Below are 18,796 nucleotides of genomic sequence, written 5' to 3'. Positions count from 1 at the left end.
TCAAGAAACTTCTATCCTCATTAAGCACTACAATGATAGCCTCTCCAGGTCCACTTCTGACTCAGTCTCCTTCTCTAGGAAATATTAGAGTGGAGGGCAAAGAGGTCCTTTTACTTTCAAAGGCATAGGTATCCTCTCTCCCACTCTTCCCAACAAGGCGGAGTTCTTGTTCTTGTCCTAGACAGCAGAGGGTCCAGAAAACCTCCACAAGAACATAGGCAGTATTCCAGTATCCATACAGGACAACTTAATGATAAGAGAGAGGCTCAGGGATTTTGAAAATCGATGGTCTCTTCTAACCTCCAATCAATGGGCTTTAATGACTGTCCATCTAGGATATTGGCTGCATCCATTTGGAATGCCACTAAATTGCCGCAAGAGAGCATCTTGCTAAAGTTCTTAGCATCAGGAAATCTTTATCAATGAGCTCTCTTCCCTTTTAGAAGTCAAAGTGGTTAAACCTGTTCCACCAGGGGAAAGAGGGAAGGGATTTTTTTCCAAGTATTCCATGATCATAAAGAAGACAGGGAGATTCTGTCCCATCCTAGACCTGAGGGCCATGAACAAGTATCTAGTAAGAAAGAAGTTCAGGATGGTTTCCCTATATATGATAAGTACAAAAGTATTGCCATTCTGGGACAGATTGAAGAGCCATCAAGCCCAGCATCCTGTTTCCAACAGTAGCCAATCCAGGTCACAAGTACCTGGCAAGATTTCCAAAAAGTACAATACAGTTTATGCTGCTTATCCTAGAAATAAGCAATGGATTTTCCCCAAGTCCATTTTAATAATGGCCTATGGACTTTTTCTTTAGGAAACCATCCAGACCTTTTTAAAACCTCACTAAGCTAACTGCTTTTACTACATTCTCTGGCAATGAATTCCAGAGTTTAATTACACGTTGAGTGAAGAAATAATTTCTCCAATTTGTTTTAAATTTACTACTTCGTAGCTTCATCGCATTCCCCATAGTCCTAGTATTTTTGGAAAGAGTAAACATCTACCCATTCCACTCCACCCATTATTTTATAGACCTCTATCATGTCTCCCCTCAACCATCTTTTCTCCAAGCTGAAGAACCCTAGCCACTTTATCCTTTCCTCATAGGGAAGTCATCCCATCCCCTTTATCATTTTTGTTGCCCTTCTCTGTACCTTTCTAATTCAACTTTTTCTTTTTTAAGATGCGGTGACCAGAACTGAACAAAATATTCGAGGTGCGGTCGCACCATGGAGCGATACAAAGGCATTCTATCATCCTCAGTTTTGTTTTCCATTCCTTTCCTAATAATACCTAACATTCTATTTGCTGTTTGCTTTCTACTACTTAACATTTCTTAGCCGCATCCTAATCCTTTGCCTCCCAGAAGGAGACTGGCTATGTTCTCTGGACTTAAAGGATGCTTACATTCACGCAGAGATACATCTTAGTCATGGAAGTAACTCAGATTCATCATAGGGAAACATCAACACCAGTATTGCATACCTCTTTTTGGCCTCATGTCAGCTCCTCAGGTATTATAAGTACATAAGTATTGCCATACTGGGAAAGACCAAGGGTCCATCAAGCCCAGCATCCTGTTTCCAACAGTTGCCAATCCAGGTCACAAATACCTGGCAAGATCCCAAAAAAGTACAAAACATTCTATACTGCTTATCCTAGAAATAGTGGATTTTCCCCAAGTCCATTTATGGACCTTTTCTTTAGGAAGCCATCCAAACCTTTTTAAAATTCCGCTAAGCTAATCACCTTTACCACATTCTCTGGCAACGAATTCCAGAGTTTAATTACACGTTGAGTGAAGAAAAAGTTTCTCTGATTCGTTTTAAATTTACTACATTGTAGCTTCATCGCATGCCCCCTAGTTAGTATTTTTGGGAAGCGTAAACAGATGCTTCACATCTACCCGTTCCACTCCACTCATTATTTTATAGACCTCTATTATATCTCCCCTCAGCCGTCTTTTCTCCAAGCTGAAGAGCCCTAGCCGCTTTAGCTTTTCCTTGTGGTCATAGCAGCCTATCCACACAGGAGCAGAAGGATCAGTGTGCATAGCAGTCTGGTTGCTGGTGTTACTAGAGTTTGTCATAAACTATCCAAAGTCTAACAAAGCAATTTGAATTCATAGGAGCTCTGCTAGGCATGACTCATGTAAAAGCCTTTCTGCCACAACAAAGGCTTGCCAGTCTATTTTCTGTAATAGTAGAAATCCAGATGAGCCAGCAGATACTAGCATGGAACATGTTGAGGATGTTAATTCTTATGACCTCAGCAGTGCATGTAACTCCTCTCTCATGTCATAAGCACTCATGGACACAAGCCACATGCTAACTCCAGGATGTCATATCTGTCATCAAACCTCTTCAGGACTTTGTCCTGGTGTTCAAGTCCAATCCAGTCTGTCAAAGTGCATTCCCTTCCAAATTCCACTATTTCAAAAAATATTTACGACAGATGCTCAAGTGTGCTTGGTTTACATCCTCTTACCTTTTAGGAATCCATTTTCTATATTCTACTCCTTGAATTCTAGCATCTCTTTCAAGAGGGTATTCCAAGCATCCACTACCCTTTCCATAAAAAAATATTTACTGATTTTGCTTTTAACTCTACTACTCTGTAGCGTCATATCATGCTCTTTAGTTAGAAAGCTTTTCCTAATTTGAAGAAGGCTTGTTTATTCAGTAATTCCTTTCAAGTATTTAAAGGTCTGTATTGTGTCCTCTCTGTCTTTCCTCTCCTGTAGGGCATATATGTTTAGGATCTCCAGTCTCTTTTCATATGTCTTCTGATGGAAACCATTTTGGTCACTGTCCTTGTATTGACTCCAGTCTCTTTATGTTGTTAGGGAGATACAAAGAGGGCATAATCGAAAGGGGCGCCCAAATTTTCCCAAGGATGTCCTCACAGGATGACCCGGCAAAGAGGCGGGGAAACCTGTATTATCGAAACAAGATGGGCGTCCATCCTTCGTTTCGATAATACGGTCGGGGACCAAATCGCGAAATTTAGGTCGACCTTAGAGATGATTGTCCTTAGAGATGGTCATCCCCGATTTTCGGTGATAATGGAAACCGAGGAAGCCCATCTCAGAAATGACCAAATCCAAGCTATTTGGTTGTGGGAGGAGCCAGCATTCGTAGTGCACTGGTCCCCCTGACATGCCAAGACACCGACCGGGCTCCCAGGTGCATAGCTCCCTTACCTTGTGTGCTGATACCCCCAAACCCCACTACCCACAACTGTACAACACTACCATAGCCCTGAAGGGTGAAGGGGGCACTTACATGTGGGTACAGTGGGTTTCTGGTGGGCTTTAAAAGGCTCACATTTACCACCACAAGTAGAGGAGTGTGGTAGCCGTGTTAATCCACTCTTAAGGTTATCAATAGAAATCAAACAAAATAAAACATGGAAAAGAAAATAAGATGATACCTTTTTTATTGGACATAACTTAATACATTTCTTGATTATCTTTCGAAGGTTGCCCTTCTTCGTCAGATCGGAAATAAGCAAATGTGGTAGCTGACAGTGTATATAAGTGAAAACATTCAAGCATTACTATGACAGTCTGACAGGGTGGGAGGATGGGGGTGGGTAGGAGGTATGCAAGGGGACATCAAAGCATATCATTGATATTCTAACAGGATGGGTGTGGATAGGTGAGGGGTGGGGTGATCAACAGAGACATACAGCTTTATGGTTTATAATGGGCTAGGAACCCCAGATCCTTGTTAAGTCCTTTCTGTTGGGTGTTAAAATATTCAATCATTCTGACTTCAAAGGTCTTACGTTCTTGTATGGTTTTAAAGTTACCTTTCAGGATTCTCACTGTGAAGTCACTGGTACATTGTCCTGGACCTGTAAAATGTTGACCAACAGGTGTGGGAACCCTGCTGGCACCAGCATTGTTCATGTGATGTCTATGTAAATTGAATCTTGTCTTAAGCATCTGGCCTGTTTCTCCAATATAGCATCCTTCCTTACATTTTTTACACTGAATGATATATACCACATTGGAAGATGAGCAAGTGAAAGATCCCTTTATGTTGAATATCTTTCCTTTGTGGATGACTTTGGAGTCCTGTGAAATATTTTGGCATAGTTTGCAACTGGATAAATTACAGGGAAGTGTGCCCTTCTGTTCCTTTTCAGTCTGTGATGGAAGTTTACTTCTGATTAGCTTGTGTTTTAAGTTGGGTGGCTGTCGGAAGGCCAGTACTGGTGGGGATGGGAATATCTCTTTCAGTAATTCATCCTCCTGGAGTATAGGTTGTAGATCTCTTATGATTTTCCTCAGTTTTTCCAGCTCTGGATTGTATGTCACTACAAGGGGGATTCTGTCTGTAGATTTTTTCTCCTTGTACTGTAGCAGATTCTCCCTGGGTGTTTTGAGGGAGGAGGCAATATTCTTGGAGATTATTTTGGGGTTGTAGCCTTTCTGTTTGAAGGATGCAGTCAGGCTTTTAAGGTGTCTGTCTCTGTCCCCTGGGTCAGAGCAGATACGGTGGCATCTTGTGGCTTGGCTGTAAATGATGGATCTTTTTGTATGTGAAGGATGGAAGCTGGAGTTGTGGAGGTAGCTGCATCTGTCTGTGGGTTTCTTGTATATAGATGTTTGTATACAGCCATCACTGATTGAGACCATGGTGTCCAAAAAATTGACTTTTTCTGGGGAGTAGTCAATTTTGAATCTGATTGTAGGATGGTATGTATTGAAGGCAGAATAAAATTGTTTCAGAGTTTCTTCACTCTCCGTCCAAATCATAAAAATGTCATCGATGTACCGGTAGTATTTTAGAGGTTTGGTCTGGTGTGTATTCAGAAATGTCTCTTCCAGCTCAGCCTTAAAAAGGTTGGCATATTGGGGTGCTGTCCTGGTGCCCATCGCAGTGCCCATTATTTGTAGATAGATAACATTGTTAAAGCGGAAGTAGTTGTGAGTTAAAATGAATTTGATTAATTTTGTAATAGTTTCTGGTGAGTATTGATGGTCCAGTGTGGATTTTTTTAGGAGTCTTCCACATGCAGCTATGCCATCCGCATGTGGAACGTTGCTGTATAGTGATTCTACATCCATCGTGACCAGAAGGGTGTTAGGTGGTAGTTGCTTGATATATTTCAATTTATTCAGAAAGTCTGTGGTGTCTTGTATGAAGTGTAACAGGTTACAAGTGTAACAGGTTACAAGTGTAACAGGTAGGGGGGATGGGCCTGGGTCCGCCTGTCTGAAGTGCACTGCACCCACTAAAACTGCTCCAGGGACCTGCATACTGCTGTCAGGGAGCTGGGTATGACATTTGAGGCTGGCAAAAAATATTTTAAAAGTTTTTTTTAGGGTGGGAGGGGGTTTGTGACCACTGGGGGAGTAAGGGGAGGTCATCCCCGATTCCCTCCAGTGGTCATTTGGTCAGTTCGGGCACCTTTTTGAGGCTTGGTTGTAAGAAAAAAGCAAGTAAAGTCGCCCAAGTGCTCGTCAGGGACGCCCTTCTTTTTTCCATTATCGGTCGAGGACGCCCATGTGTTAGGCATGCCCCAGTCCCGCCTTCGCTATGCTTCCGACATGCCCCTGTGAACTTTGGTCGTCCCTGTGATGGAAAGCAGTTGAGGATGCCCAAAATCGGCTTTTGATTATGCCGATTTGGGTGACCCTGGGAGAAGGACGCCCATCTCCCGATTTGTGTCGAAAGATGGGCGCCCTTCTCTTTCGAAAAGAAGCCTGATAGTCTTTTTCTGCCGACTACATGAATAATGTATTACACTTCTCAGAGTTCTGGGGTACGTTTCATGTCTCATGTTTCCTCCAACTTTCTTTGATGATTAGACTTAGCTTTGATACTTTAGATATTCCTTCTCTGTCTGTAATGAAATCATTGTTTCCAGCATAATATCCATAGTAAGACATATGTAGCCATTTATAATCGGACTTTAGACAGAGAAAATCAGATACAGATTGAGGTGAATATTGTTCTCTCCTCCACTGCCTGCCATACTTTTCCCTTTTCTTCCCACCTCATCTCACCCACCTCCTGTCAGCATATCAGTTCTACCTCATGTTCCTGCTATTAAATCTCTTCTATGCCATTATATCCCCATGAACATTTATGTCTTGTAATAATGTTTTAAGTTCAAGTTGTAACCTGCATTGATAATTGGAACATAGGCTATACATTTTTGAAAATAAATTGCCTTCTCTTGCATTGGGAGGAGGGAAGAGCATTGACACTAGGCAGAGTGAGAGAAAGAGAGATAGCTTAGGAGGAGTAGAGAGCAACAGCTTGTGGCAGGGAGTGGAGACAGCACTGGTATAGAGAGCATAGGAGCCAACTTTTCAAAATGATTGGGGGTGCTGATTTTTTTTTTTTAACAGGTGGTGCATTCCCCCTCCCCCTCTCCTCTCCCCTCTCCTCTCCCTCTCTCCCCCCTCCATTCATATCCAGCAATTCTCCTCTCTCCCCTCCCCTCTCCTCTGATCCATGTCCAGAGAATTCTCCTCTCCCCTGCCCTCTCCTCCCTCCATCCATGTTCAACAAGTCTCATCTCTCCCCTGCCCTCTCTTCCATGTCCAGCGATTTCTCCTCTCTCCCCTCCGCTCCTTGTCCAGCGATTTCTCCTCTTCCCCCCCTCCATATCCAGTAACTCGCCCCAAACACCACCTGCCCCTTTTCAGCCCCCCCTGCCTCCTCCGAGTTCCAGGCCCCCTCTCCTCCGAGCATGCCCTGAGAGGAAAATCAGCCGCAGGGGCAGGCAGTCAGCACTGGATCCCAGGCCCCGCCAACAGAAGACGTCTTCTGCTGCAGGGCCTGGGATCCCCGCCACCCAAGGTATTTCAGCAGCGGCAGCGATTGGGGGGGGGGGGTGGCAGCGATTATAAGGGGGGTGGCAGCAGACGATGATTTGGAGGGTGACAGCGGCCCTGCTCCAGGCCCGGTTCAGTCTCTTGGCGGCCCTGAGATATAGTACAGGTACAAGGTGGAGTGAGGCATCTGTAAAGAGAGGGAAAGCCTAAGGCGTACTGGTAGAAGGTAAGATAGGTGGAGCAAATGAGAAGGAGAGAATTTCAGCATGGAAGTGCAGAGGGAGTGTTAACAGGGGCCAAAGGCAAGAGATGCAGAGGAGTGCTGGCACCTGGGGAGGTGCTGACTGTCATTAGCAGGAGGCTCTATTCTGTAAATGACATTTAGCAAACACAGTCTGAGAAACTTGCAGATTTTTCACAGGCTCATTTCATCAAGTGGTCAATCTCCTTTAAAGAAGTTCACTCGCTTCTAAAGGATGAATTCCTTTCTACTGATAATATTTGTAGATTTTTCGCATGCAAGTCAGGCGCCTTGCCTGCTTCTTTTTCTAATAGGTTTGGAGGGGTCTGTATTTATCCATAAAAATGATTCTTGAAGAAGCTGGAATTGACTTAGCAGCCTGTGAATGTAAAAACTGAGACACAGTTTTGTCTTAGACTGTAGCTTTTTTGCTGTGATGGTGCATTCAAGTTTAAAACCATGGTTAGGATGAAATAAGGGGGTTCAGCAAATAATACCTGCTGCAGTTATAGATTTGTGTATATTCTGAAAACCCCCCACCACACACTCACACAAGATCAGAAAACCAAACCAAAACCCCTTTCCCATTCCAAAGCAGTAGCTGCTTGCAGACATGCTGCTTTTATATCACAGCAGCACAGGGAGACCATTTTATAGAGTCAGTGATTACAAAGATCCACTTGAACTTTTTTTTATTTTTTTCTCCTCATGCTGCTGGCAGGTGTCCTGCTGGCCTAGGGCCAGAGCCTTTGAGTGTTCAACTGCAGTTTGTGGTTTACACCAGGGTGCTGGAAATGCTGGCACTCCAGCTGGCTGCTCATAATTGTACTGACTGCGGTCTGACAACTTGAGGCACGATGCAGAACCATTGGGAAACATACGACTACAGAATAATAGTTCTAGTGGTGATAATAATCTTAATAGTAATAATAAAGTCAATAATAGTGTCCTCTGGTTAATTATACCTTCCTTTATTTCTTTACTAGATATGATATCTGTACTTACAAGAACAAGCCCTGTGGAACATTGGGTAAGTTTGCAAAGGAACACTTTGTAAGTTGTAAATGTGCTTAGGTACTGATCTAGTAGCCTTTTCTTGTGCCATGAGTAAGGCTGATAAGAAGGAATATTTATATTTAAAAGTTTATGAACACCTATGTTATTATAAGGTCGCAGATCATTTAAAACGATGCAGTCTGTTGCTGTTTCCTTTCCGGAAACTGACATTGCTGATAAAACCTGCTGGAATGATTCAGTCTTACCAGACAATAATTACAGGACAAAGCTTACTGCTTCCCTACACCTTTCTCAGTCTAATGCAAAGTCGGTATCCCAGGAGAGTGCTCTACCACTCTTGGTTGACTTGTGACCTTGGCACACAGAGTAAGATTTGTGATTTGGAAACTCTTGGAATCTTGACAGTATGTATCCAGCAATACTGCTCTGGGGGGGGGAGGGGGGGGGGGGCTAGGAACAGGCTGGGGGGGGGGGGCTAGGAACAGGCTTGCCTGGTCACAAGTAATTTTGTGAAAGCATAGTGTAAAAGCTTTGTGTTCTTGGACTAGGCTTTTGCCATAAAGTACATTTGCAAATGGGACACAATGAGGAGCAGCAATTGCAGTGCTAACCTCTCTTCTAATCTAGGTATCTGCTCGTTAGTGGGTTTTATTAGTCTGAAATTCCTCATTTGATAACACAAATCAAGGGAACTGGGGGAGAAAAAAGGAGAAGTTGTCGCTATCGTTTTGTAAGCCTGCATACAAATCAGGGTCAAGGTAAAAAAACAAAGCATTTTTTTCAAATCAAAAAATGTGAAAGGTGAACCAAGAAATACAAATACAGTTATTTTAAGTGTCTCAATCTGTATATATACTATAGCTCAAGGACTAGGCCAATCTGTAAATCAGGTGTGGGCAGCCTTGGTCCTCGAGGGCCACAGCCCATTTGGGTTTTCAGGATTTTGCCAAGGAATATGTATGAGACTATTTGCATACAGCTGAGGCAGTGCATGCAAATAGATCTCATGCATATTCATTGGGGAAATCCTGGAAACCCGACTGGGTTGTGGCCCTCGAGGACCGAGGTTGCCCACCTCTGCTGTAAGTGAGGTTGTCACTCGATAAAACCAAAGAAAAAATGACGTCATTTCTGTGTATTGCTGTTGAGGCGCTCCATAGTTGACTTCTCAATGCTTGCGTTTTAAAGGAAGTCCTGAAGTCATATTTTCTTTGGTTTTATCGAGTGACAACCTAAGAAGATTTGTTTGACCCCTGATGTAGGCTTTGATGCCGAAACACGGCCGTGTCAGGTCATCATTTTATTACCAATAAAGGTTTTTGGATTTCCTCCTCAATTCGTCCTCACATTTTTTGGTTCATTGCTTCTGATTTGCGTGAGGATTCTCCTCCCCGCTTTTCGTTTCCTGTCCGGCAAATATATATTCAGCAGAGGATTAAGGGATTGATGCAGCCTTTTGTTATACTGAGCTCTATAATGTTAAGGAATCATCTTATGACTTACAGCAGAGGTGGGCAACCTCGGTCCTCGAGGGCCACAACCCAGTCGGGTTTTCAGGATTTCCCCAATGAATATGCATGAGATCTATTTGCATGCACTGCCTCAGCTGTATGCAAATAGTCTCATACATATTCCTTGGCAAAATCCTGAAAATCCAAATGGGCTGTGGTTCATTGAATATATATTTGCTAACATGCACAATGGGAGCAGCCATTTTATAAATAAACACGTGGTTAAAGTGGGTGGCACGAACCTAGCAACTTCCATGTGGAAGTAGCAATCTTGTAGTTCCCATAAAGCACACAGGCAAGTGGTCTGCAAGATCCAGAACAGCAGAAAAGAAAAGCAGACCAACGTGGTGAAATAAAACATTTATTCAGCATAGATACATGAAATCAGCATTCAAATTTCCTCCAACTGCTGAATACATTTTGTTTAATTTCACCACATGAATCTGCTTTTCTTTTCTGCAATTTAGTAGTTTTCAGTATAAGTGGCATTGCTTCCATATTTTGTTGGTCCATTTTACAAACATATACGTGTAAGTGCTGCCAATTACATACTGAAGATGCAATTTTTTTTCTCCATCTTGAAGGAAAAACAAACAACGGGGATTAAAAAGAAAATCACTCCCTTAGAACCCTGTTTACTAAGTCACTCTAGTTTCTAGCACATGCTAAACGCTCGAGTCCCCCATATGGCCTTATGGGCGACTTAGTGTTTAGCGCAGGCTAATCATTAGCGCACGCTAAAAATGCTAACGTGCCCTTAGCACTGCTTAGTAAACCGGACCCTAAATCTCTTGTGTGATACCCTAGCTAAAACAAGTACTTTTTAAAAATTTGTGCATGCCTCTGAGCTGTTGCAAAACCTGGTGGGGAAATTTTTCCCATATACTTGTATTTCCAGTATAAAATGGAGACTACCCACGTAGATATTTGGGCCACTCAAACCAGACCCCAACCAAGCCCACTTGAAATTGCTGCATGGTGTGGATCTCTACGAGTAAATAGCAGCTTTCTGAAATTTGCCATTTACACATGTATGTGATCTATGCACATAAATGCCGCTATTTAAATGTGTAGATGCTTCTAAAATAAGTACCCTATTGTTTGGACTTACATCATAAGTGAACTGTAGATATTTCTTTAAAAGATGTTTCTTAAGCCTTTCTTGAATTTCCTACACTCACTCCACTTAGTCTTCCAGTCTTCTATTTCCTAGTTCCATTCACTTCTCTCCTCTCTCTCTGATTAGTGTGGCACCATTTATAAACTCTTTCTGAACCTGAAATGAGATTTAGTTGATTAAGAAAATGAAAGCCGTTCACTATTCAACCACTAATGGCAACCATTTTCAGTGGCAGTGAGTTCACTGAGAGGGACAAGGGGTTGCGATATAAAGTTGGAAGGGGAGGGACAAAGGAAAAACTGAGAAGAAATCTGAGGACATATTCAATTATCACAAGGGTAATGGATGCCTGTAATAGTCTACCAACAGAAACTGTGACAGAATTCAGGCATGTGTAAAAATGATGCAGAGAATGGTGATAAGGGCTAAGGCGAGAGATGAAAATAGGGTCTGCAGTGACACAGTAGGCATGGGGTGATAGGACAGCAGGAGACAGAGAAAAGAAGTCCTTAGCAACTGTGTTGTGTTACTATAGTAAGTAGGATAGGTGCAGGTGCAATTACTGTCAAACTGTCGATCAAACGCACACGCTAACTTAGCACACAGAGAACTCAGGGGCCCTTTTACTAAGCTGTATAAGCGTCTATGTGTGCCAAAATGGAGTTACCGCTCGACTACCGCGTGACACTTGCGGTAATTTCATTTTTGGCGTGTGTCTGCTACGTGCGTCTGAAAAATATCTTTTATTTTCTGGCACGTGCAGGTCATTACTGCCTGGTTACCACGTGAGTCTTTACCGCTAGGTTAATGGCTGGCGGTAAGGTCTCAGACCCAAAATGGACACGCGGCAATTTTCATTTTGCCGTATGTCCATTTTCTACCAAACTTTAAAAAAGGCATTTTTACAGGCGCTCTAAAAAATGGATTGGCATGCGCCCAAAACCCACGCCTACACTACCGCAAGCCATTTTTTAGTGTGCCTTTGTAAAAGGACCCCTCAATTTGCATAGGACATCTAGGGCCCTGTTTACTTAGGTGCATTAGTGTTTTTAATGTGCCTACACTTAGTGTGCACACTAACCATGTAGACGCCTATAGGGATATTGTAGGCACGTAGTTAGTTAACGCGCATTAAAAATGTTAATGCGCCTATAACGCTGTTTAGTAAACAGGACCCCTAGACAGAAAAAGGGATGTCCAAGTTAGGAAGTTTACAGTTGGGAAAGTATTTTACAAAAGACTCACTGAATATGGAGCTTTTTGTAAAGTGCATGCAAGACTATGGGAAATACACTGGTATTTGGTGGCAGGGACTGTAGGAGCTGCTATTTTACAAAGAAGCACATTCACAAACAGAGTGGCATCTCTCAAATCAAAATCAAATCAAAACAGATTTTATATACCACCAACTGCCCTTTTCCAGGGGTTCAGTGCAGTTTACAACATATAAAATAAAACAACAAGTAGTTAATTGAACAATTAAAAACCATCATATATCATTCTTCTGAGTTCTGCATGTGTAAATGCTGATTTTACAGCTTACATGTGTAAGTGCCGGCATTTACATGTGTGAGTGGCAGCTTTTGTAAGTTTACCCAAAACATAAAACATACACACAATGCACAAACTACAAGTACAAACAGAAGTTCCAAAAGAAAGCGATCCAGTTAGGGTATATAACCTAAAAAAATTAGGTCCTGTACAAGTGTAACCCCATACACCACCTTAAACAAACGGCATTTTAAAGCTTTCATAAAACTGCATGCCCAGGAAGATCCAGTTAAGAGCTGAACAAAAGGTTTTTCTTTTTTCAGTTTTGAGCTGGTTCTTAATATCAGAGAGAGAAGCACAATTGCCTCCTCAGTCTCTTGTGCAAACCTGAGGTTCAAACGAGCTGTTAGCTGATGTTTATGCCTGCTTTGGGTCAGGTGTAAATGCAGACATCCAGCTTTTTAAAGTATACTTCTATTGCTGTTCTAAAATAAGAAATATATTCATACTGTATCAATCTACCCAAACCACTCCCATAACATGCCCCCTTCCAAACTGTTCATGCTGCGGATCTGAAGATATCAATAATGGCTTTCTGAAATCACTATTTACATTCACAGAGGCTGGATACTGTTCTAATCTAGCGTGTACCTTACCACTTTTTTAAAAGATTATCTTTCCCTTCAAAATAAATTATTACAAATTAGCTGGGGTGAATAATTGGCAGTACTTGCCATCCCTCTCGCTCCTTGTGTCAGACATGTAACCTCTTCAGTATGTCATGCTCAGTCCCAGGTTTCCAGCACACAGATTCCAACTGGGCCAGTTATAACTGTGAAGGTGGTTTATCTATTACCTTAAAACTAATAAAGAAAAAGTGTACTTCAGGGGATTTTGATAGAAAAATAAAGACTTGAGCTGTCTTCTGTGATGCAAGGAATGTATACTGTTAAATATATTCAATTCCCTTCAATATTGTGTTATTATAAAATGCTTTCCCCCTCATTATACCAGTTAGGGATATTTTGAAGCTGAAAAAAAATTCCTTGCTTATAAGTTTTTCAGAACCCACTAAACTTAGACAGATCTTAAAAAAAAATAGTGTGGATACATTTTGCTTTCTGCAGCCTCAAGAATGTCAAAGTAGAAATGCTTTATTGAATTCCCTCTCCTGGCTCAAGTTACTAGGTGGTCCCAAGTTACCAGAAGTAAAATTTATAAATCTAACCCCTAGTCTAGACATTTTCCAGCACTGACTGCAGTTCAAAAAATATTAATGTCTAGCCGGCAGAGTGAAATTCCCCCCAGTGATTTTGCAAATGACTAGAAAGTTAACCTTTTGCCAACTGTTCCTTCTGTGCTTGGAGATTATTAAAAAGAATCCAGTCATTTATAACTAGAGCTTTTAAGACTGAAACACCTTGGCTTGACTCTTTGGGTCTCCTTCTGTTTATTCAGGCTTGGCCTCTGTGGCTGGAATGTGTGAGCCTGAAAGGAGCTGCAGCATTAATGAAGACATTGGCTTGGGCTCAGCTTTCACCATTGCACACGAGATCGGTCATAAGTGAGTGAGGTTTTAAAAGACTCATAATACGTTTTGTTATGTAATGATTATTGGGTGACTAAAACAATAAACATAAACCAAAAAGAGCATGGTTGAAGTACTTCAGTGTAAGCCTCTGAACGTATCTACAAAATCTTTCTCACACCAGGGGCATAGCTAGATGGCCGATCTTGGGTGGGCCTTAGCCCAAGGTGATTGAGCATGGAATTTGTCCCCCCCCCCCTTGGCCCGTCTCTGTCTCTACCCCTTCTCCCTCACAAACCCAAAATATTAAATACCTGAGCTGGCGGGGATACCCAAACCTCGCCAACTATAAATTTCCTCCTCCTCCTTGGGCAGCTAGCGCGCTTCCAAATAGCTGCTGACAGTACTTGTCTCGAGTCAGGAGTGGACTGACCATATGGGCAACCGGGCACTGCCCGAGGGCCCAGATGATCTGGGGGGCCCAATACCGCTCTTCACCCCCTACACACTACAGCCCCCACTCTTTCTTGCCTATTGCTGCTGCTCATACCAGTTCTGCTGCGCTTTCAAAATGGCTGCTGAGATTTCCTGCAGCAGTCTCGCGAGACTACTGCAAGAAATCATGGCAGCCATTAAGAAGAAGCAGCAGTGCAGGATAGAGCAGTGGCAGTGGGCAGGAAAGAGTGGGGTTCTTTCCTGCTCCCGAAAAGGCCACTAGATCACCAGGGCCCTTATAGGTAGGCCCAGCAGGGCCCACTGAGGTTCGGGGGGGGGGGGGGCTGTAGTTTGCAGGTGGGGTGCTAGAAATAAAAGGTGGGGGCTATAGTGTGCAGGAGGGGGCCTGGAGGCCTGGAAACAAAAGGTGGGGGCTGTAGTGTGCAGGAGGGAGGCTTGAAACAAAGGTGGAGGCTGTAGTGGGCAGGAGGGGGTACTGGAAACAAAGGCGGGGGCAGGAGGCGGGCAGTGGGCAGGTGGGGCAGGGGGCCAGGCGGTGGTAGGGGTGGGGGTGGCAGCAGGTGCTGGGGAGGCCCAATGACTTTTACTGCCTGAGGGCCCAGATCACTGTCTGTCTGCCACGTCTCAAGTTGATGCCACCCCTGGCAACCTATGCATGCTTGGTGCTTGCACATACTCAAAACCCGAGCACATGCAGAGGGGCCGGTGTTGGTGTCAGCTCCAAGCAAGTGCTGCCAGCTGCCGTTTGGAAGAGCGTTAGCTGCCTGAGGAGGAGGAAGTCCAGCTGGCGGGGTTTAGGGATCCCTGCCAGCCATTGCAAGAGTGCCACAATTTTGAGTGGGCCTGATTCCAAATTGGGTGGGCCCTGGCCCACCCTTGGCTGGACCACTGTCTCACACAAAATCAGAAATCAGCCTACTTCCCCCCTCTATCATAAATGCTATTGTCTTTAATATCTAACACAGATGTCCTCACAAATAAATATTACAAATTAACCCTCTCTTAGAAAAAGAAACCACACACTGTGTTATGGAATATATTATGTATCAGACTAGCCATATACATAAACAGCCTGAAGTATAGTTATGGCATAGAGTGTCTGTTTCAAGGGGAAAGAGATTTATCTAGAAAATGTTTAATGAGCTTTCATGTTAGTGTCAGTGATCATGACATCTCAGAATACCACAGCCAGTAGCGTAAGGTTGAAATGTACAATCTATTTGAGCCTCAAAGGCAAATTTGGCCCTAAACACCACCCGACTCCTGACCTGAGAGCCATGGCATTTTGAGATATTTTCATCACTGGGGCAGACATAAAAGTTAATTGAAGCAATGTGTTGCAGGTAAGTTTCATCTCTCTTGAAACAGACTTGGTGTGTTTTGATGAAACTTATAGGAGTTAGAGTATTTTGTATACATACGGACAGTTTGCTAAATGTGTTCCAAAAGACAGTACTTTTTCTGAGGGAAGATTAATGTGTAATGCCTCTTTGGAAACATGTGTGTGTCAGATTTTAAAGACAATAGCATTTATGATGATCTGCTTTTGCAGTGATTTTGTGTGAGAATTCTTTTTGTAGATATATTTAAGAATTTGTCTTGAAGCAATTTAGCTATAGGCTTTTGTTTTTTTTTTTTTCCTGTTGTTTCTGTGCTATAGGCCAGATGGTATTATCTGTTTATGGCTTCATTTAATAATTGTTTTTGACAAAAACTGAAGGGATTTAATTTCTTAGCATTTTCTTTGATTACGTAGCCAAGGAATTAAATCGGTGGTGGTTTCTGAATGTTTTGTACTTGGATTTCAGCAATACCTTTGATACTGCCCCACAAAGGAGGCTCATAAATAAACTAAGCAGTGTGGAGAAAGGATCTGGAGGGCAGGATGGACTGAATTAGAAAATGTTTGAGAGACAGACAACAGAGAGTTGTAGTAAACAGGAGCTCACAATGAGGAAATAAAGGTGATTAGTGGAGTGACTCATGGATTGTGGTGTGAGTTCTGTTCAGTGTATTTGGGACTGATATTTGGAGGGTTTAAGAGAGAAAATCTGGCTTTCTGCAGACAACAGGGAAGCAATCTAAGAAAGCTTATAGTATGGTGAAGAGTGCTTGGCAACTACGCGTCAATGCTAAAACATGCAGATTTACGCATTTGAGGCGCAGAAATCTGAGGGAGCAGGACATGATGGGGAAGGAAGATAAGATTGATGTTTGCAAAGCAAGAAAGAGACCCTAGGGCAACTATATGCAATGATTTTCAAGGCAACAACATAGTGCAATAATGAAGTGGACAGAGCTAATGAGATAAGGTGAGGCATGGCTAGCAAGAAAAAGGAAGTAATTATGCCAGTGTGCAGGTCATTGACAACATCTGACCTACAGTATTATGTCCAGTTCTGGACACTGACTTTCAACACAGTAGAAGCCACCTACAGAAGGGCTACTAAAATGATGAAGAGTCTGTACCATTAGATGAGACTTAAAATACTCGAGAGGAGAGGAGAGGAGAGGAAAGACAGGAAGATTTGACAGAGGCATTCAAATACCTGAAAGTTAGTAATGCTCAAGAAAAGGAAGTTCTCCATATTATACCAAACAGCCCTAATGTGGCCAGACTGAAGGTGACATCAGCTAACAATTGCCATCTCAGACTACTACTCTCTAATGTCCATCTAAGACAATGGTTCCCAAACGTGGTCCTGGAGGCACCCCAGCCAGTCAGGTTTTCAGGATACCCACAATGAATAGTCATGAGGAAAGTTTCTACTATGCATGCCTCAACTCTCCTGAGTTCCTCCACCACTTCAGTCTTTTTCATCCATTCTATAACACAGACATTACTCTCTCTCTTCACAACAGTGAAAACCAAAACGCAGCACTGTTTTTCTCTCAATAGAGATTCTAGAGCTACACAACCTAAAGTGCCTCACATTGGTACCTGTGGGCAGACAACTGTTGGCTCCTTCTGAAAGTAGCCCAAGGTGCTCAGAAACGGTACTCACAGGTCATGAAACTACTGAACACTGTCAGCCTTTCCTGCACAAAAGCACCAGATCTTCTGACAATACACTGCCTTGGATGAATTTCTTCAAGCATTCACTAAATGAATCCTCATAACTAAAATAAATAAATGCAGCCCCAAATGGTGACAAAGATCAAAACACCTGATGTGAATTATGCTAGACTGAATAAAAAGTTAAAATTCACTCATTTGGGCCTTACTGCAAAAGAAATGGTCTTTACGTCTGGTCCCACCAAGTTTGGGACTGCTGGCTAAACTCAACCAATGCCAAAGTTATAGCCTATAGCTCCAGGGTAGGCACTCTCCTTCCACCACAGGGCAATCAGGATTCTTAGTCAGATTGAGCAAAACCATACAGATCAAGTAGAGGAGACCTGCCCCCTTGTTTAGGTACAGTGCCACAGACTAAAGAGGATGGAAGCTATCCAAAATTTCTTTTGAAACTTTCTCAGGATGTTTCCATGAACATTCCAGAATTTAAAGATAGCAAACATGATTTTGACGGCATTCTTCGGTCCATGGATGCTCCTTCAGAACCAATGTATAATAGTCTCCAAAATGTACAAGTTTCAAGTTTATTAATAACGTACTATCCTGCCTGATGGGGCATTCCATATAGGCGCTGTACAGTCTAAAAACAGGCTAAGAAAGACAGATTAACGAGACAAAGAACACAATGGGAAAGGAGGGGAGAATTCCAATATATGATAGGAAGAGGGGAGGGTAAAAAAAACATTAGGTACTCTCAGCCAGATGCACTAAACGTAACGAGCCAGCAACATGGTTTTTAAACTGGTTCTAGCCAGTTTAGCACGCAAATAATAAACCGGGACATGCACAAAAGGGTTCTCTGAGCCATTTTCCTGTCACGGTAGCAGATAACGAAAACGGAATGCAAATGAGTTAATTACTATTATAATGTGAATGCAATGCGATGCACTACTGTTTCTAACCCCATGTACCATGGAAAACCTAACGGGAGGTCTGCACCTCTCGTTGGGGCTGCTGTGAACGGGACCCATGCAGAGGAGGATGCCCATCGCAAAAATCGGAAGAAAAAAAACGTCCAAGTGCTCCTCAGGGACGTCCTTTCAAGTGCCTAACACTTGGACGTCCTTTACTAAAAAAAAAAAAAGGACGTCCCTGACGAACACTTGGACATTTTTTTGCTTCAGATTTTGTGATGGGCGTCCTTCTCTTGGACGCGTTTTTCTTACGACTAAGGTGCCGAACTGAAATGACCACCGCCGGAGAGAATCGGGGATTGGGACGTGCGAGGACATCCCTTTCGATTATGCCCCTCCAGGTCTCTCTAAGCCAATCACAGCGCGTTTAGCTGTCACTGGTGTCAGCTAAACACTTCAGTGACTGGAGGAGGAAAGTCACATTCATGAGGTGATCTATAAGAACACAGATAGAGAGAAACCTCAGGCAGAGACATGACAGTGATGAAAGACCTAAAGGAGGAGAGGTGGTTACATGCAAGGGAATGACTGGAAGGAGTAAATTACTCAGTTAGTTGAACCACAATGTACACAATGCACTGCTCACACACTACAGTAGGAAGTAACACTAGCATTGAAAATCCTAGGAAGTGAGAGCAGCATTGAA

At 42.8% G+C, this 18,796-nt stretch overlaps 1 protein-coding gene across 1 annotated transcript in view; it reads left to right on the top strand.

The window, feature by feature from the left end:
• ADAMTS6 (ADAM metallopeptidase with thrombospondin type 1 motif 6) overlaps window positions 1-18,796 on the top strand; it is a 648,820-nt gene that overhangs the window by 226,000 nt on the left and 404,024 nt on the right. The window contains exons 8-9 of the mRNA XM_030193183.1: window positions 8,024-8,067; window positions 13,635-13,740. Coding sequence (XP_030049043.1) covers window positions 8,024-8,067; window positions 13,635-13,740 — 150 coding nt within the window. The remainder of the gene's footprint in view (window positions 1-8,023; window positions 8,068-13,634; window positions 13,741-18,796) is intronic.

This window comes from Microcaecilia unicolor, chromosome 2 (genome assembly GCF_901765095.1).
Source record: "Microcaecilia unicolor chromosome 2, aMicUni1.1, whole genome shotgun sequence".
In the NCBI taxonomy this organism is placed as follows: Eukaryota; Metazoa; Chordata; class Amphibia; order Gymnophiona; family Siphonopidae; genus Microcaecilia; species Microcaecilia unicolor.
Note: the sequence above shows the minus strand (reverse complement) of the source record. Positions and strands in the feature narration are given on the sequence as shown.